General features: G+C 39.4%; 2 protein-coding genes across 43 annotated transcripts in view; one reads left to right on the top strand and one right to left on the bottom strand.

Annotated features, from left to right (window-relative positions):
- Positions 1 to 7,436, top strand: part of camk2b1 (calcium/calmodulin-dependent protein kinase (CaM kinase) II beta 1) — a 190,097-nt gene extending 182,661 nt beyond the window's left edge. For all 42 annotated transcript variants that reach the window (XM_061904346.1, XM_061904166.1, XM_061904311.1 and 39 more), the window contains one exon: positions 1,345 to 7,436. In XM_061904346.1, the coding sequence (XP_061760330.1) occupies positions 1,345 to 1,370 (26 nt within the window). In that variant the 3' untranslated portion in view covers positions 1,371 to 7,436. The remainder of the gene's footprint in view (positions 1 to 1,344) is intronic.
- A 4,575-nt stretch (positions 7,437 to 12,011) lies between these two features.
- On the bottom strand, positions 12,012 to 21,231 carry si:dkey-174n20.1 (uncharacterized protein LOC796174 homolog). The gene is made up of 4 exons (XM_061904367.1): positions 20,859 to 21,231; positions 19,646 to 19,888; positions 13,357 to 13,659; positions 12,012 to 13,298 (listed from the first exon to the last, which is right to left on the bottom strand). Exons 1-4 carry the CDS (start codon positions 20,977 to 20,979, stop codon positions 13,039 to 13,041), a joined length of 927 nt encoding a protein of 308 aa, XP_061760351.1. The 5' UTR covers positions 20,980 to 21,231; the 3' UTR covers positions 12,012 to 13,038.
- Between the last annotated feature and the right edge of the window lie 217 nt (positions 21,232 to 21,448).

Genomic DNA, 21,448 nt, shown 5'->3' with positions numbered 1-21,448 from the left:
CATTTGCTGCTCCAAAAGCTGGATGTACCTTTCAGCACTAAAGGTGCCTTCAAAGATGTGTAAGTTACCAATGCCTTGGGCACTAATGCACCCCCATACCATCACACATGCTGGCTTTTCAACTTTGCGCCTATAACAATCCGGATGGTTCTTTTCCACTTTGTTCAGGAGGACACAGTTTCCAAAAACAATTTGAAATGTGGACTCATCCGACCACAGAACACTTTTCCACTGTGCATCAGTCCATCTTAGATGATCTCGGGCTCAGATAAGCCGGCGGCGTTTCTGGATGTTGTTGATGAATGGCTTTCGCTTTGCGTAGTAGAGCTTTAACTTGCACTTACAGATGTAGCGACCAACTGTATTTAGTGACAGTGGTTTTCTGAAGTGTTCCTGTGCCCATGTGGTGATATCCTTTAGAGATTGATGTCGGTTTTGGATACAGTGCCGTCTGAGGGATGGAAGGTCACGGTCATTCAATGTTGGTTTCCGGCCATGCGGCTTACGTGGAGTGATTTCTCCAGATTCTCTGAACCTTTTGATGATATTATGGAGCGTAGATGTTGAAATCCCTAAATTTTTTGCAATTGCACTTTGAGAAACGTTGTTCTTAAACGGTTTGACTGTTTGTTTGTCCACGCAGTTGTGGACAAAGGGGTGTATCTGGCCCCATCCTTTCTTGTGAAAGACTGAGCATTTTTTGGGAAGCTGTTTTTATACCCAATCATGGCACCCACCTGTTCCCAATTAGCCTGCACACTTGTGGGACGTTCCAAATAAGTGTTTGATGAGCATTCCTCAATTTTATCAGTATTTATTGCCACCTTTCCCAACTTCTTTGTCACGTGTTGCTGGCATCAAATTCTAAAGTTAATGATTACTTGAAAAAAAAATGTTTGTGTTTGAACATCAAATATGTTATCTTTGTAGCATATTCAACTGAATATGGGTTGAAAAGTGTTAGTTATTAAATGTGTTCAGTAAGTATACAGTCTGTGTAACTCAATTAGTGACCTTTTAGTAGTGACTACAGTAGGTAGTTAGTAGAGCTGTTTTAGTAATAATTCAGCCCGTGCTAGTTAGTTGGTTGGTGTGTAAATTGTTTTAGTTAGTAGGCAGCCATTGTGCCTGTTTTAGTGAATTAGTAAGTTACTTAATCAGCATATGTGTTTTGCAAGTACACAGTGTGAATTAACTAGTGGGTTCTTCCGAGGATGTTGTAGTCGTAATGATTTGTGCAGTCCTTTGAGACATTTGTGATTTGGGGCTATATAAACATTGATTGATTGATTGATAAATATGTAATTACCGGTAGTAATGTCATTATTCCTTTTCTTTCTCCAGATGTTCGTCCTCCATCTTGTGTGTGAGGAGGAGGAGGAATGGAGGAGGTGGAGGATGAGGAGGAGGTGCCAAGCACCTTGCTGGAACTTGAAGCACATGCCAGGCGGGCACCACCATGGACCACCACCACCAACCACTAGAGGGAGTGCTGGCTCGTTGGTGATTCTTTGTTCATGTGCTCTCCTTCTTCTTTGTCTTTTTTCTTTGTGTGCTGTCACTGCACTCAATACTACTACTACTACTACTACTACTGCTACTACTACTGCACACCTCATGTGTACCATGGAACTTATCATTGATGCCAGTGGGTTCTAGTTCAAGGATTTTTGTCCACCTTTTTAAGGAAGCATGCCCCCTCTTCCCCCGCTGTTTTTTATGGTTGATATTTGGTTTAAAATGATTGTTTTTGTATTTGGCTTCTCTGTGTCAGCTGTGATACTACACACACTCTCATATCTCCACTGTGGCTACTTTTTAAATAATTTCTTGTTTTTTGTTGTTGTTGGACTCGTGATTGTTGTTGTTGTTTTTTTTAATGGCAAGGGGGCGGGGTCACGCATGGCGAGAGTGAGTGCGTCTTCTCACTGGAACAAGCCAGGTGGTTAGATGTGCCGGACGGGAAGTGAAGACATGACAAGGAAGGAGTTCAAACCTTGAAAGTCGAACGTTAGGAAATCAAGTCCAGTGAATTTGGTCTGTTCCGGAGTGAAACTGCTACCCTCTTTAGACTTGGACTTAGACAAACGTTAATGATCCACAAGGGAAATTGTTCCACAAAGTAGCTCGGTAACAAAGGATGGAAAGGATAAAGCAGGTATAAAGTAGACTAAAAATGTACTGTAGTACTCATCCATCCATCCATCTTCTTCCGCTTGTCCGAGGTCGGGTCGCGGGTGCAGCAGCCTAAGCAGGGAAGCCCGGACTTCCCTCTCCCCAGCCACTTTTTCCAGCTCCTCCCGGGGCGTAGAGACATAGTCTTCCCAACGTGTCCTTGGTCTTCCCCTTCAAGGCGTTCAGGTGGGAACCTGACCAGATGCCCGAACCAGCTTATCTGGCTAGCAATATAAAATGTAACATATATGTAATATTTACATAATAACTGTACAGTGAGGGAAGAGTGGATGGTGAGATCGACCGGCGGATCGGTGCGGCGTCTTCAGTAATGCGGACGCCGTATCGATCCGTTGTGGTAAAGAACGAGCTGAGCCGGAATGCAAAGCTCTTAATTTACCGGTCCATCTACCTTCCCATCCTCACCTATGGTCACATGGAAAAGAGCCAGATGAGGTGGTTCAGGCATCTGGTCAGAATGCCACCCGAACTCCTCCTAGGGAGGTGTTTAGGGCTTGTCGACCTGTTTGGAGGCCACGAGGAAGACCCAGGACACGTTGGGAAGACTATGTTTCCCGGCTGCTCTGGGAACGCCTCAGGATACCAAGGGAAGAGCTGGACCAAGTGGCTGGGGAGAGGCAAGTCTGGGCTTCCCTGCTTGGGCTGCCGCCCCCGCGACCCGACCTCGGATAATCGGAAGAAGATGGATGGATGGATGTAGAGTACATGATATATTGTATGTTTATATCATATAGATAATCTATAACAATTACCATGTACAAGTAAACAGTATATGTAATTAGCTAGTATTTAAATCAGGGGTGTCCAAAGTGCGGCCCGGGGGCCATTTGCGGCCTGCAGCTAATTGTTTACCGGCCCGCCACACATTTTGCAAAAATTGCAAAATTGATAGTTTTGCAAAAATAAAAATAAAAACATTTTAAAAAAAAGTGGAATGAGGTTAAATCTAATGACGAAAAAGTGGCAATGTTGACACAAAGCTGCCATGCAGGCAGTTTTTTTTTCTTCCTTTTGTTTTTTTTTCTTTTTTTTCCATTGCTCCAAAAAAAAAGACCAAAAAATCTGTTATAATGAATGATTACTTAAAAATTATCACTTTAAAATGTTTTATGTGGAAAAAATATTGCATATGTTGTGTGGTTGCCGTATAAAAACATCAAAGTTTTAACAAAAGAGCATAAAACAAACAAAATAATAGTTCAAACTTAAAATCGACAGATTTAAGTGTTAAAAAAAACTAATAAAAATGCATCACTTTATGAGTGGGGAACCTTTCAGATCTCAAATATATTTGGTAGGATTTTATTTAACTTTTCACTGTGATTACTCAAAAATATTAAATAATTAAAATCAATGGTGTCCTGCATTATTGATCTTTGAGGGCTTTAATTGCTAAATAAAGGAACTCTCCTGAAGGACTCAATAAATTACTATCTAAATACTACAAATTTCAGTTTTACTATAAAAACAAAGTTGTCTTTGACAGAAAAGGCCTAAAACCTTGTTTTACTTTATATCAACCTCAAGTTGATATAGAGATTTACTGTAAGCATTAAATAATAAAAAATAATAATTTGACTTATTTTTAACATTTTAGTGACTGAGACCCTATATGCTCCCCAGGAGCCCTAAGGATTAAAAGAAAAATACATTTATTTTGTTATGGTTTGAAACAGAAAAATATCAAAATGGCCCCCGCATGCTTAAATTTTTCCGTGTGCGGCCCTCTGTGGAAAAAGTTTGGACACCCCTGATTTAAATGAACAGTTGAGACTTAAGTTGTCTTCCCAGGTCGATGCTTCCCCTTGCTGGAATTCTCCAAGTATTGCTAGAATGGATGAACTAATGCCTTGTGTTTATTTGTATCATATTTGCAGTGAGGCGCGGCTTCCACTTCCTCTCCTAAGACAATCACCGCACAAAATATCAACTTTATATTGTTTGACTTTTGAAATATTGTGTTTATTACATTTGAGAAAACAAAACGACGGCACTTCAAGCGCGTCTCTTCTTGGGGATACTGAAGATTAAAGTTGTCTCCTCAAAAAGGAGACATTTGTGTCTATTACGGCTCAAAACAGACTCCGCCCCCTTTTTTGACCACTTCCTGTGCGCAAGTAAAAGTGTGTGAATGTTTTATTCTCATTTTTAAACGTTTGTTATGGATGTTATTCTACTGATGTTGTTTGCTTTGGATTTATTGCTTTACACTTTCTTTTTTTAACGAGGTACTTTTATTGTGGCGGGACAAACCTCATGAGATGGTTTTTGTTATTTTTTTAAGTACTATTTATTTTGTGTCGCTAATTAGCTTAGCATAGTATATTCCAGTCAGACTTTTTAGTGAATTTTTTTCTTCAAAGCAGGAGAACGAGGAAAGCTTTAGTTGTTGCTTATTAGTTTTTGTCAAAGCAAGAACCCTGTGGATGTTGAACTCTTACCCGCCTAAAACAAGATGTCTAACGTCAAAGTTAACATTTAGCCATAACATATATTCCCCAAGCACATTCGACCGTCTGTATCTTTGTCAAAGCAAGAACCCCATTGATTTTGAACTCCTTTTTAAATGGCTTACATTAGTTAAGTTTCTGCTTGAACTGATTTGGTTTTCTTCCGATTTTTCAAAAATTATTTTGCTTTAAAAAAAAAAAAGTAACCCTATTGATTTTGATTATTGCTATTATGGCATTATTGTTGGTTTTCTTTTAAAACAAGATATTGGAATCTAGCTCGCTTTCTGCTAAAAGGGATATTTTCTTTCATCAATCGGGAATCGTTAAGATTTGTCAGAAAAAGAAGACTATTCATTTTGACGATGTTAAGACAAAATGGCCTGAGGGTTAAGGTTTGTCAATATTAATTATGCTTCTGATGAAACAGACATTTTCTACCAACATTTTCAAAGATTACGGGGCTTAAGCGCAAGAATGCTGCGCATTTTGGGGATGATTAATAATATCAAGTTACGTCAAAGCAAGACCTTTACTTTGAAAGAGCGAGAACACTATTAATTTTGAACACAAACATCAACCGAAATGCTCAAACCGATTTTTTTTTTTAGCTTTCTGATCATTTTGTGGGTTTTTTTATGTTTACTTTTGAACAATATTTACACTTAATTGACACCGCTTTTTATACTGAAGTATACTCTGTGTGTGTGTGTTTCTACCCTTCTTGAGACACGAAGAAGGAAAAGTTTGTGTTTCTACCCTTCTTGAGACATGAAGAAGGAAAAGTAGCTTTCATATCAGGACCGCTGAACAAGTGATGCCATAAATCATGCTCCCTGTCAGGTTCAAACAATATCTATTAAATAAGACAAGAAGTAAGGAATTAAACAGAGACAGAATTACATTTGGCTCAATTGAGGTTAGACGCGTACACATGTACCGTTGTACAGTCTTCCAACACGCTCCTGACGAAAGATTGTACGTCTCTTTTATTTGGACTTTCCCTGATTACATGGCAACAGCTGTTTCTAAGGGAGGGGGTCGTAAACAGCCGTCGCCTTTGGTTACAGAACTTTTCAAAGAAGTGGTTGTGAAACAGTTCAAAGAAGAGGTGCCTGGAACTTGGGCAGGTCCTGCTTTTTCTCCGCTGTGTAGTTCTCGGGTCAAAACAAAATCTTTCTGTGGATTACAATACATGAAAGAAACGGAACACCTTCATGTTACTTCCCATCCTAAACAGTGGAGTTTTACAGCTTTTGTCTTCTTGCCGGGAACTTATGTCAACACAAACTTTTGTGATAACTTAGATACAATTGTTCTAACCATTCCAATACAGAAAACCATTGCATCTAATAGAGAATGTCTCATTTGCACCCCTGCTAATGACATCTATCAAAATTAAGGTGGTCCCAAAGTGCTCCCCCTCTGGTCAACATATGAAATAAGTGTAAGAAATTGAATTGCGCTCCCTTTGGCCAAACTTAATAATACTAAAAATATATGTGTATATGTATGTATGTATGTATGTATGTATATATATATATATATATATATATATATATATATATATACATATAGATGTGTATATATATATATATATATATAATTTATTTTTTAAGAGTTATTTTTCTCTATAGTCATATTTGAAATAACAAGTGTTTTCCATTTGTACTCTTTCTATTTTTTAATCTCATGTCCATGGTACACTGCAAGTTAACCTTGGCTTTAGGAATGTGAGGAGGAGAGAGACTCCTTTTTCCTATCTCATCCTGTCTCCAGCTAAGGAGAACAATATACATGTGTATTCGTTCTGGACGGTGGGGGCGAGAGACATATTGAAGAACACAGCGCTTCCGTAATATTTTCAGATCAACTTGGCGACACAATTTGAATGTGTTGTTTTTAGGTTGGTCTCTCCAAAGCTTTGGAATAAATTGCAAAATACCTATTCGGTTCTGGGTGATCATTTAAACTCATCTTGTGTCATCAAAAGAACTTGGGATTGACCAGCAACTTAAATCCCCTTGGAGGAACATCTCGTCCTAACGCAACAAGAGACATACCAAGTTACTGTCATTATTTACAAAAGTAAATAATGCAAATTTAAAAACCAATTACAAACAACAAATTAACTAAACGCTAACCTTTTTTATATTTGCATGGCATTTTTAATGTTATAAATACAAATGTTTATACATCTAGGAAGGGTGGTAGGCATTTTTTGGGGAGGTCTCAAGAAGGTCAGAAATACAAGTGTGCGTGTTACTCTGACACCCAGCATGTAGTTTAAGGTCCAGGCGTGTTGTTTCTTCGTGTTTACAAGTTTGTCTTTCCAAGCTTATTGGCTGGTCTTTCTGCATGAACATCAACAACGTCACACTTTTTGGCATTTCCGTCTCCTTCCTCAGCTCTGATATATATTTTTGTCTCGGGTGTCTTTATATACATATATATATTATTATACATGTGTATATACAGTATTATATGGAAAGATTTAGGAGGATTTTGCATGTTTTGTTGTACATAAAAGCTGCGAGGTGCCATAACGTGGGGCTCCAGCAGAGGGCGCTCTCACAGGCGATCTTCCATGGACTCGCGAGCAGCAATCATCTTGACGACTTGACGGGATCGTCGCTCCTTGTACTCCGCCGCTTTGTAGTCTTTTGTCACTTTTCTCTTCTTCTGTGCGATTTGAGGAATCTTCTTGCTCTCTGGCGTGCTTCACTCTTTTCTCTTATTCGGACAACTTGTGCTATCAGGTGTTACCAATAAAATGGCGATTGGAGCAGACCAAGTCACCCTTTTTTTAATTTTTTTGTTAGTTATGTTTCAACCAGCAGGCTTACTCAACTGCAGAGAGTACCGTACACAAATTTAACACTTTCAACAAAATACTGTCACCTATTTTTATGGTTTTGGCTCTTTGTGATGTTAAGTTCCTGTTATACAGTATATGCCTTGAGCTCTTATTTTGAAGGCGAAAAGAACGGAAATGATGTCATGTTGGAGTGGAGCGGAGCGAAAACAGATGAAATAAAGTGGTCCTCGTGTAAAACTACAGCAGGGGTCAACAACGCGGTGCCCGCGGGCACCAGGTAGCCTGTAAGGACAATAGCTCAAATAGCAGCACTTACAAGTGAGCTGCCTCTATTTTTTAAATTGTATTTATTTACTAGCAAGCTGGTCTCGCTTTGCTCAACATTTTTAATTCCAAGAGAGGCAAAACTCAAATAGAATTTGAAAATCCAAGAAAATATTTTAAAGACTTGGTCTTTACTTTTTTAAATAAATTCATTTATTTTTTTTACTTTGCTTCTTATAACTTTCAGAAAGACAATTTTAGAGAAAAAACAACCTTAAAAATGATTTTAGAATTTTTAAACACATATACCTTTTACCTTTTAAATTCCTTCCTCTTCTTTCAAATCAATGTTCAAGTAATTTTTTTTATTTTTATTTTAAAGAATAATAATTACATTTTAATTTAATTCTTCATTTTAGCTTCTGTTTTTTCGATGAAGAATATCTGTGAAATATTTATTCAAAATTGTGATTAAAATTCAAAACAATTCTGGCAAATCTAGAAAATCTCAAATCAAATTTAAATCTTATTTAAAAGTATTTTGGATTTCTTTTAAACATTTTGTTCTGGAAAATCTAGAAGAAATAATGATGTCTGTGTTAGAAATATAACTTGGTCCAATTTGTTATATATTCTAACAAAGTGCAGACTGGATTTTAACCTATTTAAAACATGTCATCAAAATTCTAAAATTAATCTTAATCAGGAAATATTACTAATGATGTCCCATAAATTATTTTTAAGAATTTTCAAAAAGATTCGAATTAGCTAGATTTTCTCTTCTTTTTTCGGTAGATTTTGAATTTTAAAGAGTTGAAATTGAAGAGAAACTATGTTTCAAAATTAAATTTTCTTTTTTTTTTTTCTTGTTTTTTCCTCTTTTAAAGGCCTACTGAAACCCACTACTACCGATTATGCAGTCTGATAGTTTATATATCAATGATGAAATATTAACAATGCAAAACATGCCAATACGGCCTTTTTAGTTTACTAAATTGCAATTTTAAATTTCCTGCAAAGTGTCGTGTTGAAAACATCGCGGTATGACGTCTCGGGTTGTGGCGGAAATTATTTTCCAGCCCAATCCAAGCTATAAGTAGTCTGCTTTAATCGCATAAGTAAACAGTATTCTGGACATCTGTGTTGCTGAATCTTTTGGAATTTGTTCAATTAATGATGGAGAAGTCAAAGTAGAAAATGGAGGTGGGATGCTTTAGCCTTTAGTCACACAAAAACACAGTGTTGCCTTGTTTAAAATTCCCGAATGTGAAGCTTTACTATGGATCAAAGCGGTCAAGCGAACATGGATCCCGACCAAATGTCAACCAACAGTTTTCAGTAACAAAATTGTAGTAATAAGTCAGCTCTTACCGGAGACATCAGCGGAGCTTCGTCCTGCTGCAGCACGTGACTTCCCTCAGAGACTCTGGCGTCAACACACCCGTGACCACACCCCTCCGACTATCAGGTACTGTATAATCTCACTAAAACAATAGGCAGATAAGGGATTTTCCAGAATTATCCTAGTAAATGGGTCTAAAAACATCTGAATCGCTCCCACTGCAATCGCCTTTATTTTTCTTCTAGTTCTTCGCTCTAAATTTCCTCATCCACAAATCTTTCATCCTCGCTCAAATTAATGGGGAAATTGACGCTTTCTCGATCTGAATAGCTCTAGCTGCTGGTGGCCATGATTGTATACAATGTGAGGCGCTCCACAACCCGTGACGTCAAGGTTGGTGACCCCTGAACTAGAGCCTCCGTGCTTATTATTTTATATTGTGATACAGTATAGGCGACTTATATAAACCCTCGGGTTACATTGGTGGGATAAAGGTCCCGCAAAAGAAAGACGTCTAATTACCGTAAAGTCCGGAGAGTCAGCTAGCTTCAGGTCAGTTAGCCGCAGCTAGCAACGGCGAACTTCGTTTTGTCAGAAAGCACACAGACTTCTTTCATCTTGCTGCGGTCTTCTGATTGATGTAAGTCGCCTATACTGTATCACACTATACAAAAACAAACAAGGAGGCTCTAGTTTTACACGAGGACCACTTTAAGTCGTCTGTTTTCGAAACTCCGCGCCACGCCATCATTACATCATTTCCGTTCTTTTCGCCTTCAAAATAAGAGCTCAAGGCATATACTTTTTGAAACCAAGAGCTACTTCTTGGGTACTGATTAATGCAAAGGGGTACCAGTTTGATACACACTTAAATAAATAGCAAATTTGCTCAATTTACCTTTACCTCTGTTATTATTGATAATTAATTATATTTATCTTTGTGGAAACACTGATCATCTCAATGATTTCTCACAATATATATAGAAACAGATAAATATTTTTATAAATATATTTCGACTCTTTAAAATTCAACCGAAAAAAAGAAGAGAAAAACTAGCTAATTTTAATCCTTTTAAAAACATTTAAAAAATAATTTATGGAACATCATTAGTTATTTTTCCTGATTAAGATTAATTTTAGAATTTTGATGACATGTTTTAAATAGGTTAAAATCCAATCTGCACTTTGTTAGAATATAAAACAAATTGAACAAAGCTTTATTTCTATCCATCCATCCATTTTCGACCGCTTATTCCCTTTTGGGTCACGGGGGGCGCTGGTGCATACCTCAGCTACAATCGGGCGGAAGGCGGCGTACACCCTGGACAAGTGGCCCCCTCATCGCAGGCTGTATTTCTAACAAAGACAAATACTGTTTTTGAATTTTAATCATAAGTTTGAAGAAATATATCAAATATTCTTCGTCGGGAAAAAAAAGAAGCCTGAATGAAGAATTAAATTAATATTGATTTATTATTCTTTACAATAAAAAAATTAAATTTACTTGAACATTGATTTAAATTGTCAGGAAAGAAGAGGAAGGAATTTAAAAGGTAAAGAGGTTTACGTGTTTAAAAATCCTTTAATCATTTTTAAGGTTGTATATTTTCTCTAAAATTGTCTTTCTGAAAGTTATAGGAAGAGAAGTAAAAAAATAAATGAATTTATTTAAACAAGTGAAGACCAAATCTTTAAAATATTTTCTTGGATTTTCAAATTCTATTTGAGTTTTGTCTCTCTTAGATTTAAAAATGTCGAGCAAAGCGAGACCACCTTGCTAGTAAATTAATATAATAAATATAGAGGCAGCTCACTCGTAAGTGCTGCTATTTGAGCTATTTTTAGAACAGGCCAGCGGGCGACTAATCTGGTCCTTACGGGGTGAAGTGTCTTGCTCAAGGACACAACGGTCGTGACGAGGTTGGTAGAAGGTTGGGATCGAACCAGGAACCCTCAGGTTGCTGGCACTGGACCCTGTCTCAAAAGGTTGCACAAGCACAAGCCACAATGGCATCCTCGGTTTAGATCCCACATCAGGGCAAGGAAAAACTCAACCCAGTGGGATGGCAATGAGAAACCTTGGAGAGGACCGCAGATGTGGATCTAGCATAATAGTGTGAGAGTCCAGTCCATAGTGGATCTAACATAATGGTGTGAGATTCCAGTCCTTAGTGGATCTAACATAATAGTGTGAGTCCAGTCCATAGCGGATCTAAAATAATAGTGAGAGTCCAGTCCACAGTGGATCTAACATAATAGTGTGAGTCCAGTCCATAGTGGATCTAAAATAATAGTGAGAGTCCAGTCCAGAGTGGATCTAACATAATAGTGAGAGTCCAGTCCATAGTGGATCTAACATAATAGTGTGAGAGTCCAGTCCATAGTGGATGTAACATAATAGTGTGAGTCCAGTCCATAGTGGATCTAACATACTTGTGTGGGAGTCCAGTCCATAGTGGATCTAACATAATAGTGTGAGAGTCCAGTTCATAGTGGATCTAACATAATAGTACAACAATGTATCGCAAATGGCATCGTCTAAGTATGTACAATTCTGTATTTTTTTAATTTTTATATTTTTTATATAGCGCTTTTCTCTAGTGACTCAAAGCGCTTTACATAGTGAAACCCAATATCTAAATTACATTTTAAACCAGTGTGGGTGGCACTGGGAGCAGGTGGGTAAAGTGTATTGCCCAAGGACACAACGGCAGTGACTAGGGTGGCGAAAGCGGGAATCGAACCTGGAACCCTAAAGTTGCTGGCACGGCCGCTCTATCAACCGAGCTATGCCGGTTTGTATTTGCATTTGTATTTGTATTTGTAGCATTTAAGTTGGAAATAACAAAATACTCCATTTATATCATTTAGCTGAAGCACAAGTTGGAGAAAAAGTATGTAGGTTTTTGGACGAGAATGATTGGGAGTGCATGAGAAAGTGGGAATTGAAAACATAACCATTTACTAACAAGAGCATTCCACAACACAATGTAACACAAGTAGTAATAATCATGCCGAGGTTGCAACACTTTATAACGCATGAAGAGGTAGATACTACTCGTGCTTCAAATGGGTGCAGTAATGAACAAAAAACAAATGCACAGAGGTTGCCTACAGCCACAGCTATTAATGCCAATAATTTCAGCTTTCAATAGACCGTAAAATGTAAAGTTGTGAATCTTTGGTCACCCAATTAATTTTATCTGATTCCTGGGGTGACAAATCGATTAAGAAACAATTTTGGATTTGTTTAGTATAATAATAGTAATAATAATTAAACTTTTTCAAAACAGGCTAGTGAAACTTATTCTGGTTGCATGGAGATGGTCTAAAATGTCTGTTTAAATATTATTTTAATAAAACTTTTAACATTTTTGAAAACTAACTGATTTAGAATAGGAACGAATCAGAAACAGAATTCGGGTGTGAATTGACTCCTGGGGTGACGATTCGACTCAGAAACAATTTTAGATTCATTTAGTTGTATATAGTACCATAATAATTCAACTTTTTCACAACAGGTTAGTAAAACTCATTCTGGTTGCATGGAAGTGGTCTAAAATGGCTGTTTAAATATTATTTTAATAAAATTGTAATTTTTGAAAACGAACTGATTTAGAATCGGAAAGAATCAGAAACAACTCGGGTGTGACTTGACTCCTGGGGTGACGATTCGATTCAGAAACAATTTTAGATTAATTTAGTGGTATTGAGTACAATAATAATTCAACTTTTTCACAACGGGTCAGTAAAACTCATTCTGGTTGCATGGAGGTGGTCTAAAATGGCTGTTTAAATATTTTACTTTTTTTTTTAAATATATTTTTGTAAAATGTTGAACTGATTTAGAATCGGAATGAGTCAGAAACACGATTCGGATGTGAAACGTTTAGTAGGTGTTAAATGGAGCATTATTTCCTCTAATAACCTCATTATGAATAAGTTGGAAATGTAAACAGGAAGTGACGTCAGGACAGTTTGACCAGTCTCTCGCTGGCCTCCCACAGCTTTTTGGCCACGCCGGCGTCCCTGGCGAAAGGACGCAAGGCGGCGGCTCTGCAGTCCACAAAGTAGCCGCCGCCCATCTTGGCGGCGTGGTCTGACACAGCGCAGTGGACCACGGTCTGCGCTCCCGCCTCGCAGGGCACGAAGAACATCCACATGACGACACGCATCAGCACGCGGAAGAGGACAGAGTAGTGACACGTCCATCCGCTCTGGACGAAGCCTGTGGACGGAGAGATGTCACGCGCGTTGATGTCGGGAAGGCGGCAGCGGCGTCTTACCCGGGTGCACGAGGTAGGAAGTGACGCCCTTCCCCTGCGTGAGGCGTCCCAGCTGGTGGCTGAAGTAGACGTTGGCAAGCTTGCTGCGGCAGTAGGTGAAGAAGGGCAGCAGGTTGTAGTTGAGGTCCTGGAAGTCCAGCTTCTGGTACTTGTAGCTGGAGCAGGTGAGCGTCACCACGCGGCTGGGGGCGCACTCCTTCAGGCGGCCCAGCAGCAGGTCGGTGAGCAGGAAGTGGCCTAGGTGGTTGACGCCGAAGCACATGCTGAAGCCGTCATCCGTCCAGTCGAGGACGCCGGGCATGGCTGGAGGAAAGGCGGATGTCTCGTTTGGGTCTTAAATGGCGTCATCGCAGGGTTTCCCGCAGCGCTTTGTTGTAGGGCTGGCTGATATACTGGATATATCGCGGGTTTGTCTCTGTGCAATATAGAAAATGACTACGGTATTTCCTTGAATTGCCGCCGGGGCGCTAATTAATTTAAAACCTCTTCTCACTCCGGCACTTACCAAAAGCATGCGGTAAATTTCGGCCTGCGCTAAAAAATTTGAGTGTGATGTAAGGATACCATCATGAAATGCACATTTAATAAAAAAAAACGTTATTATGGTCGTACCTTTACTAATAAAGAAGTCCATGCGCAGCTCCTTCTGATCAAAAGCATCAATAACTTGTTTATAGAAGTCTTCCTTATCTTTCTTCAGTTTTAAAAGTCTCTCTGTCTCGATGGAGATCTTCCTTTATTACCTCCTGCTTCGATTGAAAGTCCAGTTTAGAAAACTTTTATTTTACAAACCCCGTTTCCATATGAGTTGGGAAATTGCGTTAGATGTAAATATAAACGGAAAATAATGATTTGCAAATCCTTTTCAACCCATATTAAATTGAATGCACTAAAAAGACAAGATATTTGATTTTCAAACTCATAAACTTTATTTTTTTTTGCAAATAATAATTAACTTAGAATTTCATGGCTGCAACACATGCCAACGTAGTTGGGAAAGGGCATGTTCAACACTGTGTTACATCACATTTTCTTTTAATGACACTCAATAAACGTTTGGGAACTGAGGAAACTAATTGTTGAAGCTTTGAAAGTGGAATTTTTTCCCATTCTTGCTTTATGTAGAGCAGGGGTAGGGAACCTATGGCTCGTGAGCCAGATGTGGCTCTTTTGATGACTGCATCCGGCTCTCGGATAAATCTGAGCTGACATTACTTAACACAATAAGTAATTAATAATTCCACTTGTAATTACAGTGGTAAAAATGACGTTCAAAATATAAAACATTTTCATGCATTTTTAATCCATCCGTCCGTTTTCTACCGCACCTGTTCAAGCAGTTGCGTAATGGTAAGAAGTTATTTATTATTGGTTAGTGTGGGGCTTGCCCTCCTGAGGGTTCTTCAGACCACCAAGTACCGACATGAGAGCCTGTTTCAGGGTTACATTATTGTTTTATTTTTCAATAAGTCTCTCAGTTGCTTTCCAGCAATTGTCTTTTTCCCTTTCGTTCTCGCTCGCGCTCTGGCTCCAGCCCCAACACCAACCCCGTCTCTCCCCCTGGCTGCTGCTTATAACAGAGCGACAGGTGATTAGATAACAAAGCCCAGGTGGGCCGTTAATGCACCTGTCGCTGATTTCGAGCCCGATCCTGGCAACACCCCGCTTCGCTGCAGGCCCACAGGCCACGCCCCCTCCACAGTTAGCTTCAGAATAACAATGTTAGTACAAAGAATAAGAGACCTATTATACTCTACAAATGTTGGTCTTACTTAAAAATGCACGCGATTAGTTGTGTTCAGTGTTAAAAAAAAAGGTTATATGGCTCTTACAGAAATAAATTTCAAAATATTTGGCTTTCTTGGCTCTCTCAGCCAAAAAGGTTCCCGACCCCTGATGTAGAGCTTTAGTCGTTCAACAGTCCGGGGTCTCCGCTGTCGTATTTTACGCTTCATAATGCGCCACAAATTTTCGATGGGAGACAGGTCTGGACTGCAGGCGGGCCAGGAAAGTACCTGCACTCTTTTACTACGAAGCCACACTGTTGTAACACGTGGCTTGGCATTGTTTTGATGAAATAAGCAGGGGCGTCCATGATATTGTTGCTTGCATGACAACATATGTTGCTCCAAAACCTGTATGTACCTTTCAGCATTAATGGTGCCTTCACAGATGTGTAAGTTACCCATGCCTTGGGCACTAATACACCCTTATACCATCACAGATGCTGGATTTTGAACTTTGCGCCTAAAACAATCCGAATGGTTATTTTACTCTTTGTTCCGGAGGACACCACGTCCACAGTTTCCAAATATAATTTGAAATGTGGACTCATCAGACCACAGAACACTTTACCACTCTGCATCAGTCCATCTTAGATGAGCTCCGGCCCAGCGAAGCCGGCGGCGTTCCTTGGTGTTGTTGATAAATGGCTTTCGCTTTGCATAGTAGATATTTAACTTAAACTTACAGATGTAGCGACCAACTGTAGTTACTGATAGTGGTTTTATGAAGTGTTCCTGAGCCCATGTGGTGATATCCTTTACACGCTGATGTCGGTTTTGTTGCAGTACTGCCTGAGGGATCAAAGGTCCGTAATATCATCGCTCACGTGCAGTGATTTCTCCAGATTCTCTGAACCTTTTGACAATTTTACAAACCATACATGGTAAAATCCCTAAATTCCTTGCAATAGCTCGTTGAGAAATGTTGTTCTAAAACTGTTCGACAATTTGCTTACAAATTGGTGACCCTCACCCCATCCTTGTTTGTGAATTACTTAGCATTTCATGGAAGCTGCTTTTATACCCAATCATGGCACCCAACTGTTCCCAATTAACCTACACACCTGTGGGATGTTCCAAATAAGTGTTTGAAGAGCATTCCTCAACTTTATCAGTATTTATTGCCACCTTTCCCAACTTCTTTGTCACGTGTTGCTGGCATCAAATTGTAAAGTTAATGATTATTTGCACACAAAAAAATGTTTATCAGTTTTAACTTCAAATATGTTGTCTTTGTAGCATATTCAATTGAATATGGGTTGAAATCGATTTGCAAATCATTGTATCCCGTTTATGTTTACATCTAACACAATTTCCCAACTCATATGGGAACGGGGTTTGTAGATATGTAATCCTCCATGTTAAAAGTGCAAGCGAGAGGAAAAAATAAACGATCGCTGCTCACTCTTGCTGCTTGTTGTAACTTCTTCTGCAGCCAAGTAGTCGCAAGAAGGATCACTAGCGCCCTGTACCACCAGGAGGCGGGAGTCATTTAATGACTCATATTTGACACACGCAGCTACAGTATATTAATAAAACATAGCTGCTTACTGTTCTTTTCAGCATATTCAATAGCTTGGACCTTAAATCCTACTGAATAGCTCTTAATCTTTTTTCCTTTATGCAATTTTAAATTATTGAAATCAGGCTCCTCCATTTTGAAAACAACAACAGGTGAAGTGTCACTTCTGACGTGACGAGTTTGACCCGACGGAAATCCTAGGATTATGCTAATTATTTTGCGAAAGGAGTTTTACCCGGCGGAAATCCTAGGCATATGCCAATTATTTTGCGAAACAAGTTTGACCCGGCGGAAATTCTAGACATGCGCTAATAAAAATAATATTTTTCGAAACGAGTTTGACCCGGCGTTAATCCTGAGCCTGCGGTAATGCTAAGCATGCGCTAATTATTTTGCGAAACGAGTTTGACCCGGCAGTAATTCTAGGCAGGCGCATACTATATACCTGGCGGCAATTCAAGGAAATACGGTATATGGTGATATTGGAGTATACGTTGTCACGCAGTTGCTTTTAGCTGCTGACATTACACTACAGGCTCTCTTCTCACTCTTTCTTGTCTCTCCTTCTCACTGACAGCAAGCGCACCTTCTTACACACGTCACATACTGTCACGTCTTACGTCACACACTGTCACATCATACGTCACATACTGTCACGTCATATGTCACATACTGTCACGTCATACGTCACACACGTATACGCCCTCGCGGAGCAGAGAGGTAGCGGCACGGGTAACGTTAGCTGTGATGCTAGCAGAGCCGTGCGAGTGGTAGTACGAGAGAAAGAAGGTGCGAATCTGGTAACAAATGAAGGAAGAAATAATCCCCCCAAAAAACAGCAGAGGGTCCATCATCTGGCGGTGGTTTGGCTTCAAGCGGGAATATGTCGAACAGACAACCGTAATTTGTCAAGTGTGGGGCAAAAGCAGTGCTAAAAAAAGTAACAGCACTGCTAATATGTAGCATCATTTGAAAAGTTATCCGCTAAAGAATGAAGAGTGTTTACTACGCATGTCAACATCTCTATTCGGTGCCACACCATCAAAATGCCGAGGCAAACATTTCCACATCAACATCGTATGAAAAAAATAGTCAACAACAAAAGAAGATAATGTCTGCAGGAACCTACCACATAGCGAAGGTCGAACACTATTTGATATACTATTATGCAACTCATTTTTATTTGACACTTATTGAAATATCTTGTGTGACATCATGCACAAAAGTGTTCTTTATTTGTTTGAAACCATTGTAGTGGCGTTCTGTACAAAAAGTGCTCTTTAATGTTGTTTTGATATGTCATCTTAGTGACATCATGCACATAAGTGCACTAATAGCTTGTTTTAAAATGTCTTTGACAATCTTGCACTTTGTGTTTTGGAAATGACATGAATGTTTGTGCCACTGCTTGATAACTGTTTAATAAATACACTTTTAGTTGTGATTTCCCTCTCTGCATGAAAGTTTAAAAGTAGCATATATGAATGCAGTATGAAGAAGAATGTTTGAATGTAAACACATAGAATCATCATACTGGTGTGATGTGTATGCATCAAGTGTTCATTCAAGGCTAAGGCAAAATATCCAGATATTTAAAAAAAAGGCCATATCGCCCAGCCCTACTTTGTTGTTAAGGCGGTCGCCTAAAAAACAAAGAGCCACAGCCTACACTAAAGTCTTAAAAAATAATAATATAAATAAATGTGTTTTTTGTTCTGTAAATTAAGCATGATGAGTTGAGCATATGTCAGCATGTGGCCCCACTTTTAACTCCTTTTCGAACGCTTATTGCAAACGGTTATTTACATTACGTCATTAAATTGACTTAGTCATTATTTTGACTTAGTAAACATTGACTTACTAAGTATGCTGAGTGGCAATATAGGATAAAGATCTCGGTACTTTTTCCGTAAAGTAAAAACAAAACAAAAAACAGTCCTAGTTACCTGAGATACTAAGTATGTCATTATTTTGTCTTAGTAAGTCAATATTTACTAAGTCAAAATAATGACATACTATCTCAGGTAACTAGGACTGTCTAACATAATAGTCTGAGAGTCCAGTCCATAGTGGATCTAACATAATATTGTGAGAGTCCGGTCCATAGTGGATCTAACATAATAGTGAGAGTTCAGTCCATAGTTGGATCTAACATTATAGTGTGAGAGTCCAGTCCATAGTGAATCTAACAAAATAGTGAGAGTCCAGTCCATAGTGGCTCTAACATAATAGTGAGAGTCCAGTCCATAGTGGATCTAACATAATAGTGTAAGAGTCCAGTCCATAGTGGATCTAACATAATAGTGTGAGAGTCCAGTCCATAGTGGATCTAACATAATAGTGTGAGAGTCCAGTCCATAGTGGATCTAACATAATATTGTAAGAGTCCAGTCCATAGTGGAACTAACATAATAGTGTGAGAGTCCAGTCCATAGTGGATCTAACATAATAGTGTGAGAGTCCAGTCCATAGTGGATCTAACATAATATTGTGAGAGTCCAGTCCATAGTGGATCTAACATAATATTGTGAGAGTCCAGTCCATAGTGGATCTAAGTATGTCATTATTTTGTATTAGTAAGTCAATATTTACTAAGTCAAAATAATGACATACTTAGTATCTCAGGTAACTAGGAATGTTTTGTGTTTTGTTTTTATTTTACGGAAAATGTACCGAGATCTATATCGTATATTGCCACTCGGCGTACGGAGCGGAAAACACAACCAAAAATTGTAGTTTTTTTCACGCGACGAAACCGGCCTACTCCACCACAGTCTGTAGTCCAGGGATCACCAACCTTTTTGAAACCAAGAGCTACTTCTTGGGTACTGATTAATGCGAAGGGCTACCAGTCTGATACACACTTAAATAAATTGCTAGAAATAGCCAATTTGCTCAATTTACCTTTAATAAATAAATCCATTCATATATATATATATAATAAAAGGGATGCAGCGAAACACTGCATCGGGTCGTCACTCACCGGCGTTGTTGACCAGGACGTCCAGCCTCTTCTCCTGCCGGAGGAATTTCTCACAGAAGTCCCGCACCGAGCGCAGGTTGGCCAGGTCCAGCTTCATGTGGAGGACCAGCAGACTGCGGCTCCTGAACTTGATCTCCCGCACCGCCTTCTCCGCCTTGTCGGAGTCTCGGCAGGCGATGACCACACGGGCGCCCCTCATGGCTAAAGCCACGGCCGTCTCCTTGCCCACCCCAGAACACCCTCCTGGCAAAGTTCAAAGGTAATCAGGTTCACCTCTAGAATCCATTTGCACAACACATGAATTTAGGCTTATATGAGTAAACAAAACATTCCTAAACAGGTCATTTACACCCGGAAGTCCAAGTCATTTACAACCGAAAGTCCAGGTCATTTACAACCGGAAGTCCAGGTTATTTACACCCAGAAGTCCAGGTCATTTACACCCAGAAGTCTAGGTCATTTACACTCAGAAGTCCAGGTCATATACACCCAGAAGTCCAGGTCATATACACCCAGAAGTCCAGGTCATTTACACCCAGAAGTCCAAATCATTTACAACCGGAAGTCCAGGTCATTCACAACCGGAAGTCCAGGTCATTCACAACCGGAAGTCCAGGTCATTTACACCCACAAGTCCAGGTCATTTACAACCGGAAGTCCAGGTTATTTACACCCGGAAGTCCAGGTCATTTACACCCAGAAGTCTAGGTCATTTACAACCGGAAGTCCAGGTCATTTACACCCAGAAGTCTAGGTCATTTACAACCGGAAGTCCAGGTCATTTACACCCTGAAGGGTAGGTCATTTACAACCGGAAGTCCAGGTCATTTACACCCAGAAGTCCAGGTCATTTACAACCGGAAGTCCAGGTCATTTACACCCAGAAGTCCAGGTCATATACACCCAGGTCATTTACACCCAGAAGTCCAAATCACTTACAACCGGAAGTCCAGGTCATTTACACCCAGAAGTCCAGGTCATTCACAACCGGAAGTCCAGGTCATTTACACCCACAAGTCCAGGTCATTTACAACCGGAAGTCCAGGTCATTTACACCCAGAAGTCTAGGTCATTTACAACCGGAAGTCCAGGTCATTTACACCCAGAAGGCTAGGTCATTTACAACCGGAAGTCCAGGTCATTTACACCCAGAAGTCCAGGTCATTTACAACCGGAAATCCAGGTCATGTACACCCGGAAGTGACTTAATTACCAGTGATAAGAACCGTCTTGCCATCCAGTCGCTTCAGGTCGGTGCAGTACCTCCTCTTTTTCATCCACTTCAAAACAAAAAAGGCGACCAACGACGCGACTATTGTGTAAAAAACATACATTTTGTTAAGATGCTAGCCAGTTAGCTTCCTAGCCTGTTAGTTAGCTTGTCGGTGCGCCCAAAAACAAACACGCAATTTTCCTTCCTCTTCCTCCGTGTCTTCGCTGTTGACCATAATATAAAATGTTTAATTTGATCTAATGGATAAATCACATTATTATTTTCAATATATTTCATTCATTTTGTGTCTGCTGTAAATAAATAGCTAGTGGGTCGGTCGTCAAAAGCGCGCATGCGCGAATTGACGCGTCAATGCATCATGGGAAATGTTTCGGCCGTCTATCGTTGCTCGGTTATATCATATTTCCACCTCGACGTCTCGTCACTGTTGACCATAAAATAAAATGTTTGATTTAATCGAATGGATGAATCACATTATTTAAAAACATTTCATTAATTTTTTTGTCTCCTGTAAATAAACATAGACATCTTATAAGTAGACGCAGCATTGGCTGCTGTGACGCGAGAAA

This window comes from Nerophis ophidion, linkage group LG01, assembly GCF_033978795.1.
Source record: "Nerophis ophidion isolate RoL-2023_Sa linkage group LG01, RoL_Noph_v1.0, whole genome shotgun sequence".
Taxonomy (NCBI): Eukaryota; Metazoa; Chordata; class Actinopteri; order Syngnathiformes; family Syngnathidae; genus Nerophis; species Nerophis ophidion.
Note: the sequence above shows the minus strand (reverse complement) of the source record. Positions and strands in the feature narration are given on the sequence as shown.